General features: G+C 33.8%; 3 protein-coding genes across 4 annotated transcripts in view; 1 reads left to right on the top strand and 2 right to left on the bottom strand.

The window, feature by feature from the left end:
* Positions 1-866: 866 nt before the first annotated feature.
* On the bottom strand, positions 867-6,609 carry LOC126741331 (anamorsin homolog). Its single transcript, XM_050447737.1, has 4 exons — positions 6,360-6,609; positions 1,375-1,746; positions 1,171-1,301; positions 867-1,099 (listed from the first exon to the last, which is right to left on the bottom strand). Exons 1-4 carry the CDS (start codon positions 6,490-6,492, stop codon positions 986-988), a joined length of 750 nt encoding a protein of 249 aa, XP_050303694.1. The 5' UTR covers positions 6,493-6,609; the 3' UTR covers positions 867-985.
* An 8,902-nt stretch (positions 6,610-15,511) lies between these two features.
* LOC126742654 (uncharacterized) lies at positions 15,512-18,402 on the bottom strand. Its single transcript, XM_050449390.1, has 2 exons — positions 18,258-18,402; positions 15,512-16,275 (listed from the first exon to the last, which is right to left on the bottom strand). The coding sequence occupies exons 1-2, from the start codon at positions 18,400-18,402 to the stop codon at positions 15,512-15,514; spliced, it is 909 nt and encodes a 302-aa protein (XP_050305347.1).
* Positions 18,403-18,700: 298 nt separating this feature from the next.
* LOC126741112 (tRNA dimethylallyltransferase) overlaps positions 18,701-24,482 on the top strand; it is a 114,808-nt gene continuing 109,026 nt past the window's right edge. The window contains exons 1-5 of one of the 2 annotated variants that reach the window (XM_050447447.1): positions 18,701-19,069; positions 19,272-19,651; positions 22,420-22,549; positions 22,814-22,929; positions 22,984-23,197. In XM_050447447.1, coding sequence (XP_050303404.1) covers positions 18,938-19,069; positions 19,272-19,651; positions 22,420-22,549; positions 22,814-22,929; positions 22,984-23,197 — 972 coding nt within the window. In that variant the 5' untranslated portion in view covers positions 18,701-18,937. The remainder of the gene's footprint in view (positions 19,070-19,271; positions 19,652-22,419; positions 22,550-22,813; positions 22,930-22,983; positions 23,198-24,482) is intronic. The other variant, XR_007662115.1, reaches the window with a different exon arrangement.

Raw genomic sequence — 24,482 nt, forward strand, 5'->3', positions numbered from 1 at the left:
TTCCCGCCGTTCTAATATATCCTGGACCACTTTAACAGGTGGTTCTTGACGTTTTGTGTGGCATTTTTTACAATCTTGAAGACAAAAAGATGTCTCAACATTTGTAACCACATTTAAAACCGTTTTTGCACAAGGAATCGGTGTATTCTCAAATGTCACTGAAAACAAACTCTACATTGTACTGCCGAATTGCCTCCATAAAACCATTTAATTAGTTGAACTCTTTCGGAAGGGGTATAAACAGCCAAAGTGAAAAAAAAAACACAAAAATAGCGCTCAAAAATTATTAATGCGACGTGCAGTAACACAGCAAAGTGAGGTCTGCTGACTCCCGGTTCAAAAAACAAAAACGAAAAATTCCGCCGCCTGCAAGCCAAAGCAACCAAGCGGTGTTGCCATTATTTTGGGTAATACGTAGCTCACGATAACACGATCTGTATAACTGCGCTATAAACATTTTTTTTAAATTAAATTTATTGTCCAAAATAGTGCGCCCCTTGAATGTCGATCCTGGTTAGGATAGTATAGCATCTATGAAAATCTTCACTGAAACATTAACAGAACCAAAAATGTATACAAACATTTTTCACTGTTCCATAAAATTAAAAAAAAAAGGCATTTGTTAAGTTCTTAACATTTCTAGCTCATAAGCATTTACAAATTATCTACTTGGTGATATGAATTATTAATATATTTCCCTGTTTGCATATTACAATTAATTTATTATTTAGCACTGCCAGAGAGAGGTAAAGTTAATGTAAAATTCCATTGAAACTGTTATCCTTTGTTTAGCTTAAAAAAACAATATATTTTCACAGAATTGATACAGTTGAAGAAAACAGGCTTCAGAAAAAAAAATCCTCAGATATACTAAGAAATAAAGTATATTCAGCTATTTGCTATTAAGCTCGGCAATTTACTAGACATCGGGTGTCTTAAAGAACCCAGAAAGATTTCATATAAAAGATCACAAACAACGTTTCCTTTAAATATCACTTTTCAGTTGAGTGCTACTCAGCTGAATTTTTTCACCAGGCTTAAAGGCAGGCATTCCAAGGTATGGACAGGTGGAACATCTAAATGCATCACCCAGATAACACTAGAAACACATAAAACATAAAGGAAATGTATTGAAATTAACTTGGTAGTAAAAAGTAAATAAAAGCTTACGCTTCCACAAGAAGACTTTGGAGCATCACCAGTGTCTATCACTTTGCCACTTTGTGCTTCTGCAGCTAATTCGTCTGCCAGGCCACATGAACAATCTTTGCAAGCCTTGCGTTTTCCAGTTGTACCACAAACTTTATAAAAAAATATAGAAAGAAAATAAATTACGTAAAAAACTGCACCAAATTAATCAAATAAAATATTTACCTTTTAGAGTATCTGGATCAGGTTTCTTCAAATCATCCTCATCCAACAAATCATCAGGATCAATAAGATCCTCATCATCATCAATTTTCCATACAGCAGGTTTTTCAGTTGGTTTTTTTAAGTTTAACTTTTGTGATGATCCTACTTGGTATTGAGGCTTGGAAGCCTTTATAGTGACTGACTCAGCCACAACATTTATAAATCCACTGGTTTTAAGATGAAATTGTGTTGCAATAGGGTCAGTACTATCACATATCATTACATGACCACTTGGTTTCAATGTTTTTAATATGTCTTGAAAGTATTTAGTTTCTGTGGTGTCTACAGGCAGCTGGAAAATTGCTGCACTAGCCATAGAGTTTTCTGGAACATCTAAGAAACAAAAATTTTATATATATTTTTCAGTTTGGATTCCATAATTTTTAAGATTGGTTTGCAAAAAATTTATTTTTCTTCAAATTAATAAAAAGGTTTGGAATATATTGAGAACCTAATTTGTAAAAGAAATATTTTTGTATTCTATTATCCTTATCTAAACTATGGAGCACTAAATTCACAATTGTAAAAAATAAATTTTCATTTAAATTTAGTAATATAATCTTAAATTCCTAATTCCCTCATTGGGTTTTTTAAAAAGCTAGCAGCTTTTATAAATCTGTTTGAAATATCTTTTACTACTTGTTGTTACTACATGTATATACAGCTTGTTTTATCTTAGTTCCTTATAGGACTTGCTAAAAGAATTTGATATACCAAAAATCACCTAAAATATGGTAATGTGTGTAAATTTTTACCATTTTTGTGCCAAAAAATGACCCACGTTTATGAAGACAAAGAACTAGTGGGCATAATACTTATGTACCTTTGCAGAATGACAATAAAATGCAGCCACAACATGCAGGTTGTATGCAAAAAGGTTTCCATTAAAAAATCATCCAGCCCCTATATTTGTAAATTTAGTTATTAGACTTTGTGATATAGGGGGAATTTCAAAGAACAATGAGGAGGCCACACTGGAAGAGCTGGTTAACCTGAAATGTTACAAATTGAGGCTTTTAGAAATGTTGATGTTAACTCAACAATGAGTACTAGAGCCATAAAACCTTAAGTTGAAATTTCTCATGAAAAAAATCAATTCCATTTAATTAATTCCTACATAATGGAGCTCCATTTTAGATAAGAAGTTTATGAATATCTAAATAATTAGTTTCTTAATAGATGGATAGGGCGCAATGGACCCATGTCTTGGCCTCCTCTCTACCCAGCCTTGCATTTTTTTCTGTGAGGCTATTTGAAAGACTTGATGTATAAAGAAGGAGTGCATTGAAAATTCTTGTAATTTAATTCGTGAACACCAAGATTTTATTTTCAAAGCTTGTAAAGAGTTGTGGATTCGCTGAGCATGATTGTGTGTTAATTAAACAAATAAAGTTTTTTTTAATTATCTTTAAGAATGTCAAGTAACTCAGTTATTATGCAATTCCTATATAGGTGATCTTTGGTATATTATAACTTTTTTTGGTAAGTTCTACAAAGTGATAAAAGAAATCACTTAACTTTGAAAACACTCTGCATTTTTTATAAAGCTACCTTAGAAGGAATCCTTCTACTCCAAGCCAGAAAGCTGCATTTAGAAATAAAATACTACCTTTAGAAGAACCAGTGTCAGTGAATATGAGCAGTGAATATTCCTCTGAATTTAAATTAGGTATACAACAATTAATTGTTTATATATTTTGAAGGCTTTAATTGCCTAAAGTAACCTATTATTTAAAGCTATTTTTTATGGTTCAAATTGTGCTAAGGTTTTATAAGCCAGTATATTCAGTGTGGAGTATAGCTTGATGTTAAAATAAAGTAAATTGAATTTGCCATCAAATAGGAAAATGCCCATTTTTAAAAAAACAATATTTTATAGAAAAAATATTTATACAGCAAATTATAGCACATATGATTTTTTTTTTTTTTAAATTAGAACACAATGTTATTTACATTTTCAATCTATTAGTAAAAAGTTATATTTTATCTCATTCCTTTATGATATCAATGTAAATACTGGCCATGTTCTCAACAATCTTGTAACGAGAATCAGTAACTCTCTGAAACAAAACAAAGTGGCAGTGATGGCCTTCTTAGACATAGAAGGGGCCTTCAACAATGCACTGCCACACTCATCAACAGCAGCAAGAAGAGTTTCCCTTAGAGCCCTCTTAATTGCAATGGGACCAAAGCCATGCTGTGACAGAAGACTAATGACCACCTTCAGAGCCGCGCGAGCTTACCCGCAGGGAGGGGTAAAACCTCCTCTCCTGTGGTTGCTACTCGATGATGACCTGTTGGTCATGATTCAATGAATTCTCTATGAAACTGTTAAATTATCAAACTCTTAAAGAGAGCAGACTTGATTTTGGAAGTATAAACACCTAGAATTGAAATCAAATGTCTTGCAAAAAAGATTGGCACATGCAAAGTATAAACAGTCTAAAGCCATTGAAAACTATGAAATGTTCAGTAATCTTAGAGCAATCAGTAAAAGTCAGGCCGATCAGTGCTACTCAAACTATATTGAGCAAACCTAATCTTCTATTTCCGGTGACCCTAAATATTTCTGGAAATATATAAGAGATAAGACACAAAATAACAGTATTCCATCCACTGTGAAATATTTAGATGCAGTGGGTGAAAATAGCCATGAAATAGCATCTTTATTTGCACAATATTTTTCTTCAGTCTACTCTCCTGATGAATTGGATGTTCAGGAATTTACACCTCCTGATATTGCATATTCTTTTGATATTAATGAAATGCATGTACAAATATCTGAAGTCTTTGAAAAGTTAACCAATGTCAATGTTAATAAGGGCCCTGGGACTGACTGTAGTCCAACTGTCTTCATAAAACACTGTGCTTTTGCTTTGGCACATGCACTATGGCTGATTTATAACTTGTCTTTCAAGACAGGTAGATTTCCAATCTCATGGAAGTTAAATTATTTGACTCCTATATTTAAGAATACAGGTCAGAGGGATGATGTGTGAACTATCTTCCTGTTTCTCTGGCTTGTCACTTTGCAAAGGTGACTGTCTTTTGGCCTGGTTGAAGTCATATCAGTCTGGAAGAACACAGATTGTAAAGATAAATAACTTTTATTCTAGTCCTTTTCCAGTGACTTCTGGGGTTCCTCAGGGTGCCCATCTTGCTCCTTTTTTATTTAATCTTTTTATTAATGATGTTGTTCATTGTTTTGATTATTGTGTTGCTTTTTGCTGATGATGTTAAGATTTTTAGAATCATAGACAGTAACTTGGCACATCATGAACTTTGTTCTGATCTTCACAAATTTGAATTATGGTGCAAGAACAATAGAATGGTCCTAAATGCTAAAAAATGCAAAAGGTATCAGAGATACCTGATCTTGGGGTGCTTTTTGATTGCAGACTAACTTTTTCAAAAAATATTGAAAACCTGTGTAATAAGGTTTACAAAATGTTGGGTTTTATTAAGAGGCACACTCATAATTTCAGCAGTATTGATTCCATCAAACTTCTGTATTTTTCTTTATTTTATTATTATATTAAACTTATTATTATTTTTATTAAACTTCTTTATTTTTTTAATTACAGTGAAATGTATAGATTGCTGAACATTGAAAAGTTGGAGACTCTACATAAAAACTGCTATATTGTCACAACATACAAGATTCTTAACAATGTAATACAGTCTCCTGAGTTATTGTGTCAGCTTAATTTAAATGTTCCTCCTACTACAGTGCTCAGACAGACTAGATTATTCTACCTTCAACAACATAGTACACTGTATGGTGAAAACTGTGCAATAGGTAGAATGATGATTAACTCAAATAGTGTCAGTATAGATTTGTTTCATTGTTCTCTGAGTTCACTTCAATGAGTTTTAAAATCTGCTTAAGTGCAATATAATTTTATATCTTGACTTTGCTTAAAGTGTGTCTTCTTTTCTATTGCAGTTACTCTGTTTTAAACGATTGTTGTCCTTATATTTTATTTAATTTTATTGATGTTACCTGTTATCTGTTATTTATGCTAGATATTTAATGATAGTACTAATACTTCAAGTGCTTTATTGTGATATAAAATCTTATTTTGTTGAATATTTTATATACTATATTTAGTTTGTTTATTGGTTAATTACTGTAATATATACTAAAAGGAGTGAGCCACAATAAACTTAGGGTTTCAGTGGTGCGACACAAGATGCCCCACTCACAACAAACCTAACTTAAGTACTGGCCATCATATTTTTAATCCAAAATCCTAATAAACTAGTTTCTCTCCATCCATCTTTTAGTTTAAGATTTCCTTAAGAGTTAAGTGTACAAACACTTTAACAAGGGTCTGGGGGTAGGAAAAAGGAAAATAATGCATTTTACCTTTTATCAATATTTTTTGTAAATATTAACATTACTTTTTTGTGTCTTACAGAACATAGCACATTTCAATTCTATTTTATTTGGTTTGATTGTTTACATTTTTTGCAGATGTCAGCAAGATATATGCATATTATATTCTGATTATCCTATATGATTTGATTGTTTAATATATGTAACTAATTAACACTGGACAATAAAAGGAATATTAAGGAATTCTAACTTAGAACATGAAACTTATGATTTATATTTTTGCTACACTGTAAAGAAAACCAATCCCGGGTAAACAATGCACAAACTAAATGACTCTTTTAAAGATAATTAGTTATAAATGACATAAAAAAGATTAGAATTTATTTCTAAATCATATTCCTAATGAAAAAATTAAATAATACAGAGAGCTGTTATCTATAATTACCATGAGCCAATCCCAATATGTAAGTGCAAATGCTACAGAATTTATTAAAAACACTAGTACTGAAGTTCAAAAAATAGTATGTTACATCACAATAGTATTGACATTAAGCAATTCATTTAAAATACCTTATAAAATATGGAATATTATGGACCATAAGCTTACTTTGTATCTCATCAGGGTAAACAACAGTGACTTCCCTGAATTTTTTTGCCTCTGCCAGGAAGTTCTCTTTTTGTTCTTCTTTGCACACTATTAATAATGGCTCTACGCAATCTAAATCGACGAGTAAAGACATTTTTTTTATTTGATAACCAACAATTTCCGGAAAACTGGATAAATAAATGAAAATCTCCTAAGATTTGAAAATAATAAATTGAAACCCAAATTATAGGTTATAGGTTATGTTTTACAGTCAGTCAACTTATGACATGTGTCAGTTCAGAAAGCCATATTTTAGCGAGTAAGCGGCTTACTCGGTTGTCTTACGATGTCTTAAGCGTTACGTCATAATATTTTTTCGCTCGAATGACGTCATGTCTAACAGCTTTCAGACTTGTCAGAGTCTAAACTGTTGCTACGTTTTCGTTGGTATTGAATTTGTTTGAAAACAGAATTAAACTATGAAAACACTCGTTTGTCTCAGTTTTCAAAACATTTTGAGGTTAAATCCAACCTCATATCCATAAATTTTTTAAGGTCGGATCTAGATCCTAACGAGATTCAAATTAGTTTGCCTCATTCGCTCTCAACGCTTAAAGCGCCTTATACGGTGACGTCATGACTTGATCGCTCGAATGGGATGTCTTAAAGACGCTTATAGCCGCTTACTCGCTAAAATATTCCTTTGATGCACTGTCTTGACTGGAGAAAATATAGCGACATGACACGGACAATAAAATTTTAAAATATAAGCTTAGCGAATCACGCTTATATGAACCTCCTCCCTTTGTAATGCACCCTACTCGAATTTTGTAATCTGGAATGTTTTAAAAAGCTTTTCTTCAAAAAAATTTGGAAAACAACCTGCGTCCAGAGATTTGTTGAATATCTGAGAGATGGGTGGGGCTAGTACACAGATATACTGCTTAAGAAAAAATGCAGGGATCCCATCTTGTCCAGCACTGATCTTATTCTTGCAGCCCTCAATGGACTCAAAAACCTCCTCCAATGTTAAGTGAATTTTCACGTTGTTGCTTATCTACTAAAAACTTCACCAGGTCTTTATTACTTTCCGTCAGAACTCTGGCAAAATTTTGCAGCTTTTTATTAACTCTGTCCTCTAAAACTTCCAAAACTTCATTCAGGATTTTCTTGATTACTTCATCTAAAACAGTAGGCTCCTGACGAAGAGAAAAACCAGCATCAGAGTTTTTTCCTAGCTCAGCTGTCACTTGGGCAAATGGATCAATACAGTCTTTACAGCAAATTATAATTGTTCTTAACTTGAGCAACAGCATATCTTATCTCCTGCGAGGAAATCCTGCTGCAGCTTCGGCATGAAACCTTCTTACATCTGTCACAAGGACATCCAAAAAGCAAAAATTTGCTCTCCTTAAAATAGCAGGTTTCCTTGCAAAAACCACAAAAAAACACCTCATCGCCAATCGAAGGCATGGTAACAAAATTCCAGTCCTGTACAGAAATCTGCTCAAAGGTTCTAAAAGCCCAGCCCTAAACCGCAGCTCTAATTTTAATTTCGTCAAAATATTGCTAAACTACAACCGCAAAACTGGACTGGGATTCTAAAATTATGATTCTTAAAATTTTCAATCCTGAGTATCTTGCGGATTGCCTAGTTTTTCCGTTACCAAAGAAGCATTTGACAAGATTTTAAATTTGAAATTAGCGAAACTACTGCAAGTCGTTGGATCCATAAAATTACTAAATTCATCGACAATCACCTTGCTGACAGATTAATTAATTTTCCTAATATAAGAGATGAGAGACAAATTAATAAATTAACATTTATGGAGAGATCCAATTTCCCTGATCCCATTGATTGCACCCATGTTGCCATATTAAAAAGAGAAAAGAAAGATATATAATTAAAGACTGAAGAAGAAACTTCTTAATTGCCCAAAAGGATCAAGATTATTTTTGTCTGTAGCAAATGCAGTTGATCATAGTTTCTGTAGGTCACCATTGCCATTGTCATTGTCACACACACAAAATTCCACCATTTTTAGGACTAGGGAAAATAGTTCCACTGCAATGACCATAATGGAACATGTGACGCACCAAGTCTGCCTTGCTGGATCAGATGTTCGTATCAAACTTTATTAGATCCACAGGTCAAAGCACCACTGATTTAGCCCAGAAACGCTTGTTGGATGGCAGAGATAGGCTTCTGTCATAGAGAAGTTTTCAAAGGCTTGAACAATAAAAAGCCCACCGGTCCTAAATAAATGCCGTCAATAATATTAAAAAAGTATGCGTTCGTGCTGACACCGTTGTGCAAACTGTTTTCTCTTTCAAACAGAAGAGTTGCTTTCTTAAAGACTGGAAAATTGCGCGTATTCAACCGACACCCAAGAAAAGAAAAAAAGACGGTGCTTATCAATTACCATGCGATTACTTTAGTCCCAGCAATTGCCAAGATGACAAAGACTCTTGGCCTCTGACATGCATGTTTTGACCGATACTATCGAGAAATATGGTGAATAGGGTGTAATAGCTTTATGTATTTTAAAGGCATTCAAGAGGCTCTGGCATGAAAACCTTTTAAAACAAACACACACACGTGAAAACAAACTGTATTTTTGTGGTTTGCCACCAATTCTCATTGCTTGACTTAGAAGCTTCCTCGAGAATCGGTCCATCCAAGATGTTTTTATGGCCCCACCTTGCAGAAGATTCGACTTAACGCTGATAATCGTCAGGGATGTATGTTGCCTCCGACCTCCTTCCTGTTTTATACATATATAAATGACCTTCCCGACCAAACCTCTAATGCAATTTACAGCTTTGCTGATGGCAGTACACTGGTGTATTTTTTTTAAATCACCCCACCAGATGACTTCAGCCGACACCCAGTAACATAGGGGTTGGCAAGTATCAACTATTAATGCCCACCTTAACATCATTTAGGAGTGGTTGACTGCAATCTGGTTGAGTTTAACGCAGCTAAGGCTCAGCGCCTTACATTTACAAAGAAGGTTGCCGCCCCAAGCCTTATTATGACCGGCCTTACTTTGTCGATGTCTTCGTCAGTTGGTTTGTAAGGTGTGAAAGTTCAAGGTAATATGTCTTGGGAGGATCATGTAGCGGGCATACGTAAAGCGGCTTTTCAAAAATGTGCGGCTCTCTTAAAACGACAGTCTGTATACATCGCAACAGCTTTAAATCAAAAATACCAAATTTCGCGCGACCTTAAAGTTAAAGTTTCTTATACGTCTTGCTATTTAAAAAACGGAAAAGTTGGAATCGAGAATATTTTGGTGAAGTCCTGAAAATGTTTGGGGCTCTGGTAATGATAACAACTGACAATATATGCGTGTTTTTGATTACCCTTGCCACTATTGTAGAAGCATGGTCTGTGAAAGCAGCAATGATTTAAGTGCTACTGAAAGCAGGGCAGTGGTGTTAAGCAAGAGATCTATGCCCTTCTACTGTAAAGAGTGCTTAGGCAGCGTCAAGCAGCTGCTGGGACTAATCGATCGTGTAGGACTACTTGAAAGGAATGTTGGAGTGCTGCAGACTGAAATATCTAAACTGCCTGGATGTTATACTGGATGAATTTGAAAGGGTCAGGACAAAGTTGAATGCATTACAGGTGGAGGTTACCTCATCTAAGATGCCATCCGAGGCGTCTAGATTTGGAAAACCCAACTGTAATGACTGCAGACCAGTTAAGATCATACTGGTGAGCCATCGGGATGTCGGATTCCTACTGAAGAATAGGAGTAAGTTCTCAGGAAGAAAGATATACATTGAGCCGCACCTTACCCCAGCTCAGTTGGAATACCTTAATAAAGTCAAGGAAGAACTAAGGCCTGGCAGGGACCGTGGTGAGGATAAGCTCTTCATCAAGTATAGCAATGGTATTCCCTTAATAGCGGCAAAAAACCAAGGGCAACCTCCGATCCTAGTGAATTTTGGTCTTTTATTTGAAGAAAACCTAATCAGTCTCAAATCCTCGGCTCAATGAAGCTTTCTAACCAATCATACAATACGCCTGACAGCATTGTGTCAGCTTTTGGAGATTATTTCAGGACTGTATACACGAACTCACTTCCCAGCGATATCCTGTCGTCTCTGAACCTCCCTTAACTTGCATAGACGTCGTTGCGCCTACGGCTACCGACATTATAATGGCGAGCAAGTGTCTCAAAAGCAAAATGACCTTTGGCCCAGATCTAATTCCTAGTTTTTTAGTTTTTTAGCTAAGGACTGCTCTGTTGCACTTACAGACCCTCTGCTTTACATTTTTAATCTGATTCTTAACACTGGTATTTTTCTCAATATCTGGAAGCAAACCAAAGTTTAGAAGAGAGAATTACCGCCCTAAATCCATTCTGTGCAATTTTTCAAAGTTATTCTAATTGACTCTTTATAAATTAATTTTTCCCAAGGTTAAGTCCATGCTGGCCAACGATCAACATGGCTTCGTTTCTGGTCGATCATGTACTACAAACCTAGCATTCTTCTCTCAGTTTGTGTGTAAAGCACTTAATGATAGAGGTCAAATCGATGTTATCTACACAAACTTTCAAAAGGCTTTGGCCAGATTGACCACTTCATCCTATTAAATAAGCTTGAACGCCTTTCTCCGATCGCTTGATAAAGCTCCTTAATTCCTATTTAGTCCTTTGACCGCTGTCAATTTGTAGTGGTTAAAGGCTTTGGATTTGCTTGTTTTCCACCCACCTCTGAATTTCCTCAGGGCTATAACTTGGGCCTCCTTCTCTTTAACGTTTTCGCTAATGACTTGATCTCCACCCTCAATTACTCTCGGTTAGCATATACTAATGACCTAAAGCTTTTCCATAGGATTCACTCTATAGCAGATTATGGTCAACTCCAAGAGAACATCAATACTGTACACCTTGAACAATACACTTTGAACAGACTTAACCTTAATGTTTCGAAGAGCAATGTGGCCAGCTACTTTCGAATCAAAACTGCAGTTGTCTTTAATTACTTAGTCAATGGAGAGTCTCTGGTAAGGCATACCTGTTTTATGGATCTCGGAGTCACCTTTGACCAAAAATTTTATTTTATCCCTCACATCAAAGATACTGTTTCTAGAGCTACTCGCATGCTGGACTTTATAATTAGAAATTGCAAACTTTTTTCGAGCACTGCCACTGCCAAAACTCTCTACTATGCATTTGTTAGATCCAGGCTGGACTACAGCTCCCTTATTTAGTCTCCCAATTACAACCAGAACATTCACCTATTGGAATCAATCCAACGGCGATTCCTTAAATGTTTGGCATTTAAGGATGATGGCGTCTATCCTCCAAGGGGTTTTGACCCATAACCTGCTGCTCTCTAGATATACTGAACGGTTACTTGGGAAGAGGAGAGAAATGTATTCGGTGAAATTCTTGTTTAATTTACTTAACCATAAACTTGACTGCCCATCCCTTTGCAAAGGATTTGCTTTCATATACCACGCCCAGGATCTAGACAGTGTCCAGTTTTTAACTTTGACACAGTCAGGTCCAACATTCTGTACCAGAGTCCTATTCACTTTATGTGTCAAAACTTTAACACTATTGCTGATTCTTCTTGTGATATTCACCATGACAATCTGGCACTTATTTTGAGTGACCTGCGTATGGTCTGTAGGGGAGGCTAGGTTATTTAGTTCTTAGTAATTTAGTTCGTACTTTGAATACATTTCTTTACTCATTTTTTTCTACTGTTTTCATTTAAATTAATCCTTGATTCTTATCCTAATTAAGTGTTGATTTTTTATTATTTATTTTCTCAAACTCACTACTTTTTTATTATATAGCAAGTCTTTTATAGTTTAGTTGCATGGATCAAATACAGTTCATGCATTCGTACTTTATATATCTAATTGATTTTCCTGTAACTGGGTATTTGTAATTTGTTGAAAATAAAGCTTATTATTATTATTATTATTAAACGTTTTCCAAGGCTCAGATTTGTTGATCAGCTCGATCTCTTGGGTATAGCTCTCACATATAGAGCTCTGCAAACAAACACACTTAAAACTTGTTGACTCCGTCCAGAAGAGGGTACGGCCCTTTTGCCCTCTCTCTCCTAAAATGGCTTTTAGGAGATCCAAAGATAACTAGAAGTTTGGACAAATTTGCGCATAGAAAGAAGGTGGCTGATCTGCTTATGTTTTATCGATATCATCATAGTGAATGGAACTGGCAAACTGGTCCATATCATTCCACCTAAAACTATTTATGCAAGATCTTCTTGACAGGCAGGCGCGACTCATGAATATCGAGTGCATCTGCGGACGCCTAGAACCGTCACGGTATGTCGGAACTTGTTGTTGTTGTTTAGTTCAATTGATGGCTCTGCTACGAGGCAATTTGCCAGCACGATTTGAGATTCGGGAAAACCATCGGGTATGTACCCTGTACCTCGAATCGACACTTTCACTTTATTAAATTATCAATCAATTCACGATGTCGCCTCCTCCACGATGCATCCGGCACGATGCACGATGCATCCGGCCTGGTTACCGGCGTGAATAGGATCAGCTACCACCGATAAGGGGTAGGGTTAGGGAAGGGTCTGGGAAAGGTATTTAAAGGATAGGAAGAACGAAACACCACGTGTTAATAGGATGAAGGATAACGCGGAAGTGGGATAGAAACTTTCACAAAGTTTAATTCTGAAATGCACGTTGTATTAACGGCAAGGGGTAGGAAGCGGTTAAGGAAAGGAATACGTAGGATAGAAAAGGACGAGAACAACCACGTGTTGACTGGGTGAAGGATGACGCGGAACTGCTACATTGATATCGGGACTTCTTTTTATAGAGAATAATAGAATCATAACCTTTAACAATAGAATCAGTTTGATCCAATGAAACAGATATCGCTTTTCTGTATACTCTGAATCGGGAAGCCATTAGGCCAAAGGCATTCTCTACGATTTGGTGTGCTCTCGATAGTCTGTAATTAAAGGCTTTTTGTTTGTGTTCCAACCTTTCAGGTCTTGAATAGAGTTTCATTAGATTGGTTGTCAAAGGAAAAGCGTTATCACCAACGAAAACTGCTTTATTAGGTAGCTCTAAATTATTACTTTAAAGAGCACTGTAAAAGTTTTTTTTTCAAATAAGCGAATCATTCATGCATCTATTAGTTCCGACATCTATATATATGAAATGGTAATGTGCATCCACTATAGCAAATAACACCACACTATAAATGCTCTTACAATTATAATAGCCTAAACTCCGAGTGGTGGAGTTTGTATTAAGACGTGTTTCCCGTCAATAGCCGCACAGCAGAAAGAGAATTGCCAACAATCTAAGATATCTTTCTGTTTTTTTATCCATTGATGTGTTGTGGATGGCACCTTAAACAAAATTATATTAGTTTTTGGTTACAGGCAAAAGAAAGCGAAGATTCAGCGGTGAACAGAAACAGCGACATGTCTTCATATTTTAATGAATTGGTAGAAGAATCTAACTCTGAGCATGTACAGAAGAAAACAAAATTATGTCCAAAGAAAAAATCGGAACGGGCCCGAAGAATGGACCCACTTATTTTACAAGCAGTCAGTAAATTAGGAACATTGGCTAAAAATATCCGTCAAGATAAATTTGATGCATTCGGACGACATGTGGCAAGCCAATTACGTAGTTTGTCATTAGCAAATGTTATTATTTGCGAACATTTTATGAATAAATATATAGTTCGACTCCTGAACCCGAAGCTACCACTTCTCGAACCCAGCTCAATACCTCAACTCCCGAAGCTTCCACCTCTGGAAATTACCTCGAATATGAAGAAGACTATTTGCATGAAAATACTTTGCAAAATGTATAAATATACTGTTTAAAAATTAATTATGAGTTTCAGTTACCATAATGTAATCCTGCGAAACATTATCTATGACATCTAAAACTTCTTTCAAAAATAGGGAAATCATGCATTATGGAACTCTAAATAACTCTGCAAGATTTAAGTAGTTATCACCAGTAGTCAAGAACTTTAAGGCTATTTCTTATTTAATTTTTGGAGAAAGCCCTTCACGCATATTGGTATCACGTTTTTGTATAAGCGGAGTAACCATATGCAGTAAAGTATGAAACTGATCTGAAGTCATTCTTAATCGTTTTCTAAAATAATCAGGATCTTCTAATCGCCATTCCACTAGTAAAGCATCCGAAGCACCCAAGACCTTACGTCCAGAAATCGTCCACTTAGCCGAAATTTACGTTTTCTTCTTTCCCTTTGTGTCTTCCTCTGTCTTTGTACTTCAAGCAATTCATAAATAATTGAATAACTAACTATTTTAATTTCCGCACGTAGGTGTTCTGCTCCAGATTTTCGAAGGATATGACCAAGTTGCATGCGATTTTAGTCACCTGTGTAAATAGGCTGGCGATGCGCCAGGGTGAGGCAATTTGTTAAGCTCCTAGCCGCAGAACGAAATTCGACCCGTGTAAGCATACCTTAAAGATTCGAATCGCCCAACTCCTATACAAAGTCACATAAAGCGGAGAACACATATACGCGATCACGACCACGATCGCGATCACGATCGCGATGGCGATCCTTGCGTTCAGAAGAGGTGGACACATATCCGCGATCGCGATTAGCTTCGATATCGATCGCGATAGCTCAGTCGAAGTGCACGCATACATAAACAGCTTATTTTAAATCTGAGGGCGGGTTAAAAGTGTCAATGGAGGATTTTGAGGAAGAGGCACTACTTGCAATATTATTGGATGAAGATGAAAATTGCAATAATGATAGGCGAAGGTAATCTCAGATTGTCTAATTACTTCTCGTCCATTAGACAAGAATCCACTTAGGTTATTCTGTTTTTTTAGGATAAAAAGACGGAACGTTTCGGTACACGAGATTAATAAAAAACGTAAGGACGAAGGCGAATTTCATAGGTTATATCCTGAGCTCCGTAGACACGAAAATCGATTCTATACTTACTTTAGAATGAATTTTGAATGTTTTGATGAAATAATAAATCTTATCAAGGACGATATTACAAAACAAGAAACTACATTTAGAGAACCGATTGGCGCAACAGAACGATTAGCCGTCACATTAAGGTAAGTCATAAACATTTTGTAAGCAAGTTTATTATTCCAAAGTAATATAAAGAAATTAAAGAAAAAAACACATTTTATGAAGTTAGATGGTGGTTTTACACAGATCCTCATACCAAGTTGCACCGGAAAAATTCAGGTCATTAGAACTTCCAGGTAGATTGCTTGGGTTTGATAATTCGTGATAGGAAGATTCATTGTCAAATGGAGATCGCAAATCCATTTCGTAAGATGAAGAAGCGGAAGCCCTTGAATAACTTGTCCCTGGCCGGCTTTGCTCCTGAGCTTCCGCCTCCTGTGCGAGTTCTTCTTCCATAATTAATTTAGCAATTTTAAATTTAATTACAGTCTGCCGTCGATTCGATAGTCTCTTCACGCTTGCAGCATATCCTTGAAATGTTAGATCTATGCTGTTGCAGTTACTTTTGATGTCAGAGTGCCTTTCATTTAAGTACTTAATAACTTTATCAGCAGATGATGAATTCTTGGGTGCTGGAAGTTCCATCGATTTTCTTTTTTTCTCTGGTCTTCGATTATGACATGAAATTTGCTTCGATGTTTCTTGGTCAGTACTTGCTTCGCTTAGTATGTTTTCAGTCATTTGTGTAGCTTCATTTTGAACGTCAGATGCTTCAATTTCTTCACTTACTCCTATGTTGGTATCAGCAATATTAGAATCTGTTACAGCAAATTGTAAGAAAGGTCGAAAACTTTCCATATGCTGTGCCCAAGGCCAGGCTTTATAGCGAGAGATCGACTTAGCTGCTTGTCCAGTTCGGGTTTTCTCGGAACGTAAGTGTTTTGAGAAACAATCCTTCAAATTTTTCCAGCGATTCTTTAAATCGTCGCCTGCAAATAAAAATAGTACACCATTAAAACATGCCCGTTTAAATAAATCTAAATTAACAATGAAATATTTTTTGCTAATACCTTTTGCTGAAATATTTTCTATGTCCTACTCGTATAATATTATTTCATAACATCATAGTTACCAGACATATTAAATGCTATATAATACCCTAAGGCATTAACAGAAATAACTAATTAATAAATCATTCTAAAACCTCTTAAATTCTTTATTGTATAAGTCTTTTGACTGCTTGGGAATGAGATTTGCCACAGCTTTGGCAGCATTTAGGGAGGTTTTATTCGATATTTATGAAAAATTTATGATTTTATATGAAATTAATTAAGTTTTGACTTTGACACTTAACAATAATGAACACACTTTGTTTATTTAGCAACTATGTAGGTAAAAATTTCGTGATTTTAATTTTTCTTTTAATTTAACTTGGAATTTCATGAAGTAGGACATAAAATATGGTATGTACCACGGGCATTACTTGATGTCTATATCCTCGGGCAACTCACAAATCGGGCCAAAGGCCCTCTGCTTTGTAAGATTGTTGCCTTCGGGGGCATAAACATCTTCATAATACCCTTACAACATAAATAACTATTGGTATCAGAAAGAGAAATTTAAGACACCATATTTTTTCTAGATTTTTGGCAACCGGCGACTCTTACAAAACAATCGGTCACAGTTTTCGATTGGGATTTTCAACAGTTGCTATAATTGTTGAAGAGGTTTGCACTGTTATATGGAGTAAACTGCAGCCAATTTATATGCCAGAGCCCACACAAGAGCTATGGGAAAAATCAGTTTTGGGCTATGAAAACTTATGGCAGTTTCCCAACTGTTTAGAAGATTTGAAAATGGCACATTTAATATTCCTCCTAACAGGCCATTTGCCGGTAAAGATGATGAGGTTCCATGTGTTTTGATAGGCGATGAAGCTTTTACCTTAAGTACTTACTTAATGAAACCATTTCCCTACAGATAAGCGAGATATGACCGTAATAAAGAAAAATTCAATTACCATCTATGTAAAGCTCGTCGCGTTGTGGAAAATGCTTTTGGCATACTGGCACACAAATGGAGATTTTTTTTAGACCCTTAGAAGTAAAAGTTAGCACGGCTACAAAGCTTGTAAAAACAGCCTGTGTATTACACAACTTTTTACGGGAAAAAAATATTGACCAAAAATATCTTAATCTACAAGAACACAATGATATGCCAGTACAGGTATTCCATCCCTTGCCAGTTGATAGAAGAAGAGCGGTAAACCTAGCGTTTGGGATACGTGAAAAATTTGTTTCCCATTTGAGTAATTTGTAAAAGTATGTCACTCATAATAAACTTACACATATTATGTCCAAAAGTATGGAATTGTTAAGTATTTTTCTTGATATTTAAGATTCTACTTCTTGGTTTATTTAAACATACTTTAATTACTTTACAACACGACTTGAACAGTGTACAGGGTGTCTCCAATTCGTGCCTCAACATGGGGAACTCCGTAACTATGGGTGATCTCCATAACAGGGTTGGTTAAATTAGACAAAAGTTGCGCATTTTTAGGCCTAACTATCGTTAGGCATATTGCCATTGCTGGCATATTTGCGATTTAAAAGATTAATAAAACCCGAACGGTCCCGAAGATAAAAAGAAAAAAAACAAAATGTTGAAAATTTGATTTAATGTTTTTCTAAGCTTCTTTGTGATCTAATTTTAAAATACGACGATAGTTTTTTCAATTATCTTCGGAACCGTTCGGGTTTTATTAATTTTTTAAATGTCATATTATTAGGCTCAAAATTTCGCAACTTTTCTATAATTTAACCAACCTCCCATAGTTACGGAGTTCCCCATGTTGAGCCACGAATTTGAGACACCCTGTACAATAAATTATTTTATTTATTTATATGTGTAGCTAAGTATAAATTAACAAATATATTATGTGTTTACAAAACAATAGTTTATTACTTACCAGTATGATGATTTCCCATATCCTTGGCAATGTCGTCCCATACTTTATTTTTAATACGAACATTCTTATAATCACGATGTGCCATATCGAATAAAACATCATGTTTCTTTACATGTTCAATAAATTCTTCCGTGAAATCGGCCATTTTTTAACTTACGATCCGCGATCAACGTAACCTGCTGCGTTTGATCGCCGCTGCTCGCTTTCTAGCGAGGAACGCGCGATCGAACGCTGCAGAACGCCACCGTATCGCTAACAGGTCGCGACAAGTATGTGCGGCTACATTTCTTTACTTTGGACGCGTCTGATCGCCATCGTGATCGTGATCGCGATCGTGGTCGTGATCGCGTATATGTGTTCTCCGCTTAACTTGGGTGTTCTAGTCAAAATATATTGGTTTTGTATTCACAACAGCTAACCGCCAGCTGTTGTCTGTCAAATTTTCTCTCTCTCTTTATTTTTATTTTGCATTTTCATTTCCCACAGTAAAAATTAAGTTTGAAATATTTTTTGTTAATATTAATAATTTATATTAATTTTCTTGATAGAATTTAAGCCTTAATCATAATAAAAATCGAATGAATATCTGGCTAATCATTTGTATCCTGAAACAGTGATATTTAATTTTAAAACGTGTATTCAAAGCGAAATTTCAGGTTAGAACACCCGGGAAAATTCACATGGGTCTTAAAATGAGCAGAAAATTGCCTTTAGTTGTGATTTTAGGCTCCACTGGTACAGGAAAGACTAAATTATCACTTGAGTTAGCTAAAAAATTCAATGGGGAAATTGTTGGTGCTGATTCAATGCAGGTATGGGCCACTTATGCAAAAGATAAAAATTGCTTATTTTTTTGTTTTTCTTTGTAAACTTCGTTTATTAAAAGTAAAAATTACTCCACATAAAGCTGAACATACACATGATACATTTGTCTTGAACTTAATTATTAGAACCACATGACCACATGTTTTCTTTGTTATATAGGTATAGTTCTAACCTTATTTTTTCCATTAGATTTACAAGGAACTTGACATAGCTTCTGCAAAAGCCACAAAGGAAGAATTGGCCAGTGCTCCACACCACATGGTCAACATTTTAGAACCTCATGAGAAGTTCACAGTTCTTGAATATAGAAACCAGGTGTTACCAATAATCGATGACATGTTTTCAAGAAGTAAACTTCCAATAGTAGTTGGTGGCACTAATTACTATATAGAATCAATTCTCTGGAAGCTTTTAGTTGATGAGCCTGGTACAAAAGTGAAATCTGAATTTGGAAAATTGCCGAACAATGAACATGAGTTACCAAGCCCTGTTTTACATGAAAAATTAAAAAACCTGGATCCTGTTATGGCTAAGAGATTGCATCCCAATAATAAAAGGAAAATTATCAGGTAATAAGATTTGAAAACTTAAAAAAATATCTTTTAAAAGCACAATTTAACTTCTCTTATTCTAAAGATTTATTTATTATTTAATTGATTATGTTTATATTTGCTATTTGTTGATTCCATATAAGGATTCTGTTTCTCAGATTAAGCATATTTGTACCTTGCTAAAACTCCAAAAAATATTATGTATTGCTAACAGATTACACAATTACTTCAAATCTCTGGAGTTCCACAGTGTTGCTAATTAATTTTTTGTGTATTGAGTAAAAGATTAATTTAGGAATAGTTCAAATACATATTAAGTATTCCTTGAAAAATAAAAAAAATAATTAAAGAAAAACATGGTTAATAAAGCAAAATTTATATTGCTCTACTAGGAAAAACTTTGTCTCTTTAAATTAGGTTGTGACTTTAGAGTTATTCATAGAAAATAAAATTTTTCACTTGTTACAAGCACAGGTAAACAGTCACATATCAGAGCCTATTTTTTAAAATTTTGATCTTTATTTCATAAAATAACACTTTGATGTTTTTGATTTAATAACTAGTTTCTTTGAGTTAACTATAACCAGTTAAATTTTGGAGAGAGGCAGAAAAACATTTCAGTGCATATAAAGTCACAGGCAACTTATATGGATTAATAACATTATTTCGTATGAAGTTCATGTTTTCTGTAGTATCCGTTCTGTTGTAACTGAACACATGATATTCAACCTTTTCCTTAATTTTAAAACTTAATATTAAAACATGTCTGCATTTCACTTGTTCCCTAAATTTATCTAGGAATTCAATGTGGCATCTATAAATGGCATTGTTCTTGAGTCAGTCACTGCAATGAGGTACTTGGTAGTATTTCTTGGTTGGTAAATTATCATTTGTACCATGCTATATTTATTTATTTATTTATACTCTTACAAACACATTTGAAATGTAATTATATATGGGAGTGCTTACTGGCTTGCAGAAAGAAAAAGGAAAACCAATAATAATTATGAAATTAAACCTACACTAAAACTAATAACATTTAAAAAAATACACCTACTTACAATTAAAAATCAAAAACAAAAAGAACAAATTAACAAGTAAATGATTAATCAGATAAGGATACAAAATCAGTCTTAAATTGGCGAATACTAATATTAAAGAGATCTATATCATATTTTTGTATATAATTATTGCATTCTTGAATCATTCTATTAAATGGCGAACAACTTGAGGGTGAAAACTGGAAAAGATTGTTATTTCTTATTCTCAAATTGATTTTAGGAACAGCAAATGATAGATGATTAATTAAAGAACAGTTCTTATATTTTAAGTTGTTAGTTATGTAGTAAATAAATAAGACATCATTCATATTACGCCTAATAATCAATCGTACCATTTTAAATTCATTTAGCATACTACTATAGGAGATCATATAAGGATATGCATTATGTGTTCTTAAGTACAGGTATCTTGAAAATCTTTTTTGGACCCTTTTAATCATATTAATATGCACCATTGCTTTAGGTGCCCAGATAACTGAGGCATACTCCAAGATCGGTCTGACCAGTGAGTTGTACAGAATTATTATTGATTTTATTTTTTAAAATGTTTTGTATTTCTTATTACAAAACCAAGAAGCTTATATGCTTTGTTTACAATAATTTCATAGTGTTGCTTAAATTTGAGATTTGTTTGAAAACAGACTCCAAGATCCCCCTAAATTTACTTTTCCTAGTTAACGATAAATTATCAATTTTGTAATCAAAATTTATAAATTGCATTTTTCTTGTGAAGGTTAGAATTTGACATTTATCTATGTTTAATGACATTTTATTTACATTGTATATTGACATTGTTAATAATTGTATGTGTAATTTTGTTTTTTCTTTGTCTGTCTTGTGCCTAAAAATTCTCGCTACTTGTCATTTGTTCAATCTGAACTTGAATATGCCCAAGACTTATGTTAATCAACATAAACTTATGAAAGTTATGATGTTTATTTATTTATTTATGCCAAAAAGTAGAAATTCTTTAGTACAATTAAAATTACAATAATAAAATAAAACCCATCCAGTAACTAAATAATATGATAAGATACTCCACAATTATATATATTGTTTATTTAGTCAAAAACTAATATAAGTTATACAGGGTGTTCCGTTGATCATGTTACAAACTTCTAGGGCAGATAGAAAATGTCAAAAGAAAAACAAAAGTTCATATAAACAAGAGTCAGGAAAAGCTTCCTCAGGGAGCTAGAGCTCTTTGAAAATAACCTTTAAAAACTAGTTTTTTTTTAATAGCTCCAGAACTAGTTTAGCTATAGAGAATAGGCATTTGTGTTAACCCAGAGCAAGGCAAAATTGAGACATAAAAATGTGAAAGGAATTGTTGGTTACTGTCCTTTAATGTCGGGGCAGAATTAGAGTCTCACAATCTGATTAGTTATTTCACAAAAATGTTTAAATAGCATATACTATTGCCCTGTTTTTTTTTTGTTATGAATCCAATTTAATTATAATTTAAAATTTCATAATGCTTCGGTTTCATATACACTAATTACACCCCTAATAAGAATGATGAGAACATGTAATAAGTTTAATCTTAATTCTTTTGCAGGTCTTTTAAATTTAAAATTGGTTTTAAAAAACTGTCTGATGTATATTATTATAGGAAAAACCAAGTATTTATTACAATATCTTTATAATTTACTTCTTCCTGTAAATTGTATATTGTGAATCAGTCAATAAATAAACACTTAATAAATATACTTCTATAATTTTAAGATCTTTGGAGGTGTTATATCAAAAAGGAATAACGCATAGCCAAATAATAGAAGAGCAAGGAGGGTCTTCAAAATCTGGTGGAGGTCTACGATATGACAATGCCATTGTTTTTTGGTTGCAATGTGACAAGGTTTGTAACATTTTTAATAATGTAAGCTTTTTATTAAACTTTTTAGTAATTAGATGATTTTTAAGTGTTTTATTTTTATATATTTGTGTAGTATTAAGAAAAACATGATTTTTCAATGTGGTAGTTTATTTACACTAATTTTTTCATAAATTTATTAGATTTAACTCTAAATATTTACATTGTTTGTTCATATTTAAATATTTTTTAGTATAAGCTTTAGTTTTTCAACTTCTCATTCCAAAAATAAGCTATTTTTTTTAGTAGGATGTCCTTGACAAAAGATTAGATGACAGGGTAGCTAAAATGCTGGAGGAAGGTCTGCTGGATGAGCTGCTACGTTTTCATAAACTTTATAACGAGGAAAGGTTTAAAGATAAAACGTAAGTTTTTTCCATCAAAAACTAAGAAAAGCAGAAATTTATTAATCTTTGTAGAGTAGATGCAGATTATTCCAAAGGCATTTTCCAATCAATAGGCTTCAAGGAGTTTCACTCTTACCTTTTGTTGCAAGATGATGAAAAAAATACGGAACAAGGAAAAAAGATATTAAATGAATCTCTGAAAATGTTAAAGATTGCTACTAAGAGATATGCCAGAAAACAGACGAAGTGGACTATTAGTAGGTTTTTGGCAAGAAAAGATAGACAGGTGAGGTTTGATTTTTATCTGTTTTTGGTTTTTTTAAATAGAGATTTTGAGAATGTTTTAATAAGGTGATATTTCATTTTTTGTGGTTATGAAATAGAAGTAATAATTGAATAACTACCTCAATAGTATTTCAATAGGGCTTATTTTAATAACAACAGAATGATTTTCCCAATCAAATTCCCAATATTTTGTTTTAATTGCCAGTATTAAAATTTTAAACCTACATCAATATGAATTGACTTGCGCGCTTGTCTCACAGCTTCTAGCACCTGGCAGTTCTTGTTTGCTTCAAAAATAGCTTATCTTATTTGGAATTTGCATCATAAAAATCTTATCTTTCTTACCATAAAATTAATTTCAGTCTTTAAACAACAATAACATTTTTATCTATATGCATTTTTTTAAAAATATTACCATATAATTATACCAAAAACAAAAGTCTTAAACTGTTTTAGATTCTAGTCTTAGATTTTAGTTTTAAACTCCTATATATGCCATCGATACGACTAGCGTATCACAGTGAAGTAATCATGTAACTAAACCGGCATTTCATAAAATGGACAGTTTTATTTATTTCGAGAAAAAGGGCGATACTGAATTCTTCTTATAGGAAGAAATATTTTATATTCCACAGCTAATACTTTGGACAGGATATGGAGCGATAATCTCTATTGAATAACTATTTAGTTCAAATTGTGAAGGGAAAGATAAAATACCGACTTTATCCCGATTCTACATCTTTATTTGACAAAAATTATTAATAAGAAGTCAAGTATAGGACCAAACCATGCAATATTTTGATTGTTAAATAGAATAGTGATCGTGATATTTGTGACCTTCAACATTTAATAGAGTGCGTACGTGCAGTTTGCTACTCGTGTCGTATAATTGGCCGCGCCTATAGTGGTAAAAGAGATCGGAAATTCCCCGGGCAGATCGATAATCGTAATCTTAATTCTTTTTCAGTCATTTCTGGATCGGTATTTAATAAACATTAGGTGTGCTATATTTTATCTTTTTTGTGGAGTTTTTAGTTTTTATGCTGTTTGTTGGTAATTCTAATCAGCGTTATATAATAAACTTTACATCAGTAATTTGTGGAGGTAGAATTAGGCATTTAGTTTTGAAATACATCATACTAAATCCTGGGTTAGCTGACTGAGCAGAACGTGTCACTCACCTTAAGAAAAATTATGAAAAATCTTCCATGTGGCAACATTTTCTAATTTAAAAAAATAAACAAAACTTAACTGTGAAATGTAAACACTGTAAAAAAATTTTTGAT

This window comes from Anthonomus grandis, chromosome 1, assembly GCF_022605725.1.
Source record: "Anthonomus grandis grandis chromosome 1, icAntGran1.3, whole genome shotgun sequence".
In the NCBI taxonomy this organism is placed as follows: domain Eukaryota; kingdom Metazoa; phylum Arthropoda; class Insecta; order Coleoptera; family Curculionidae; genus Anthonomus; species Anthonomus grandis.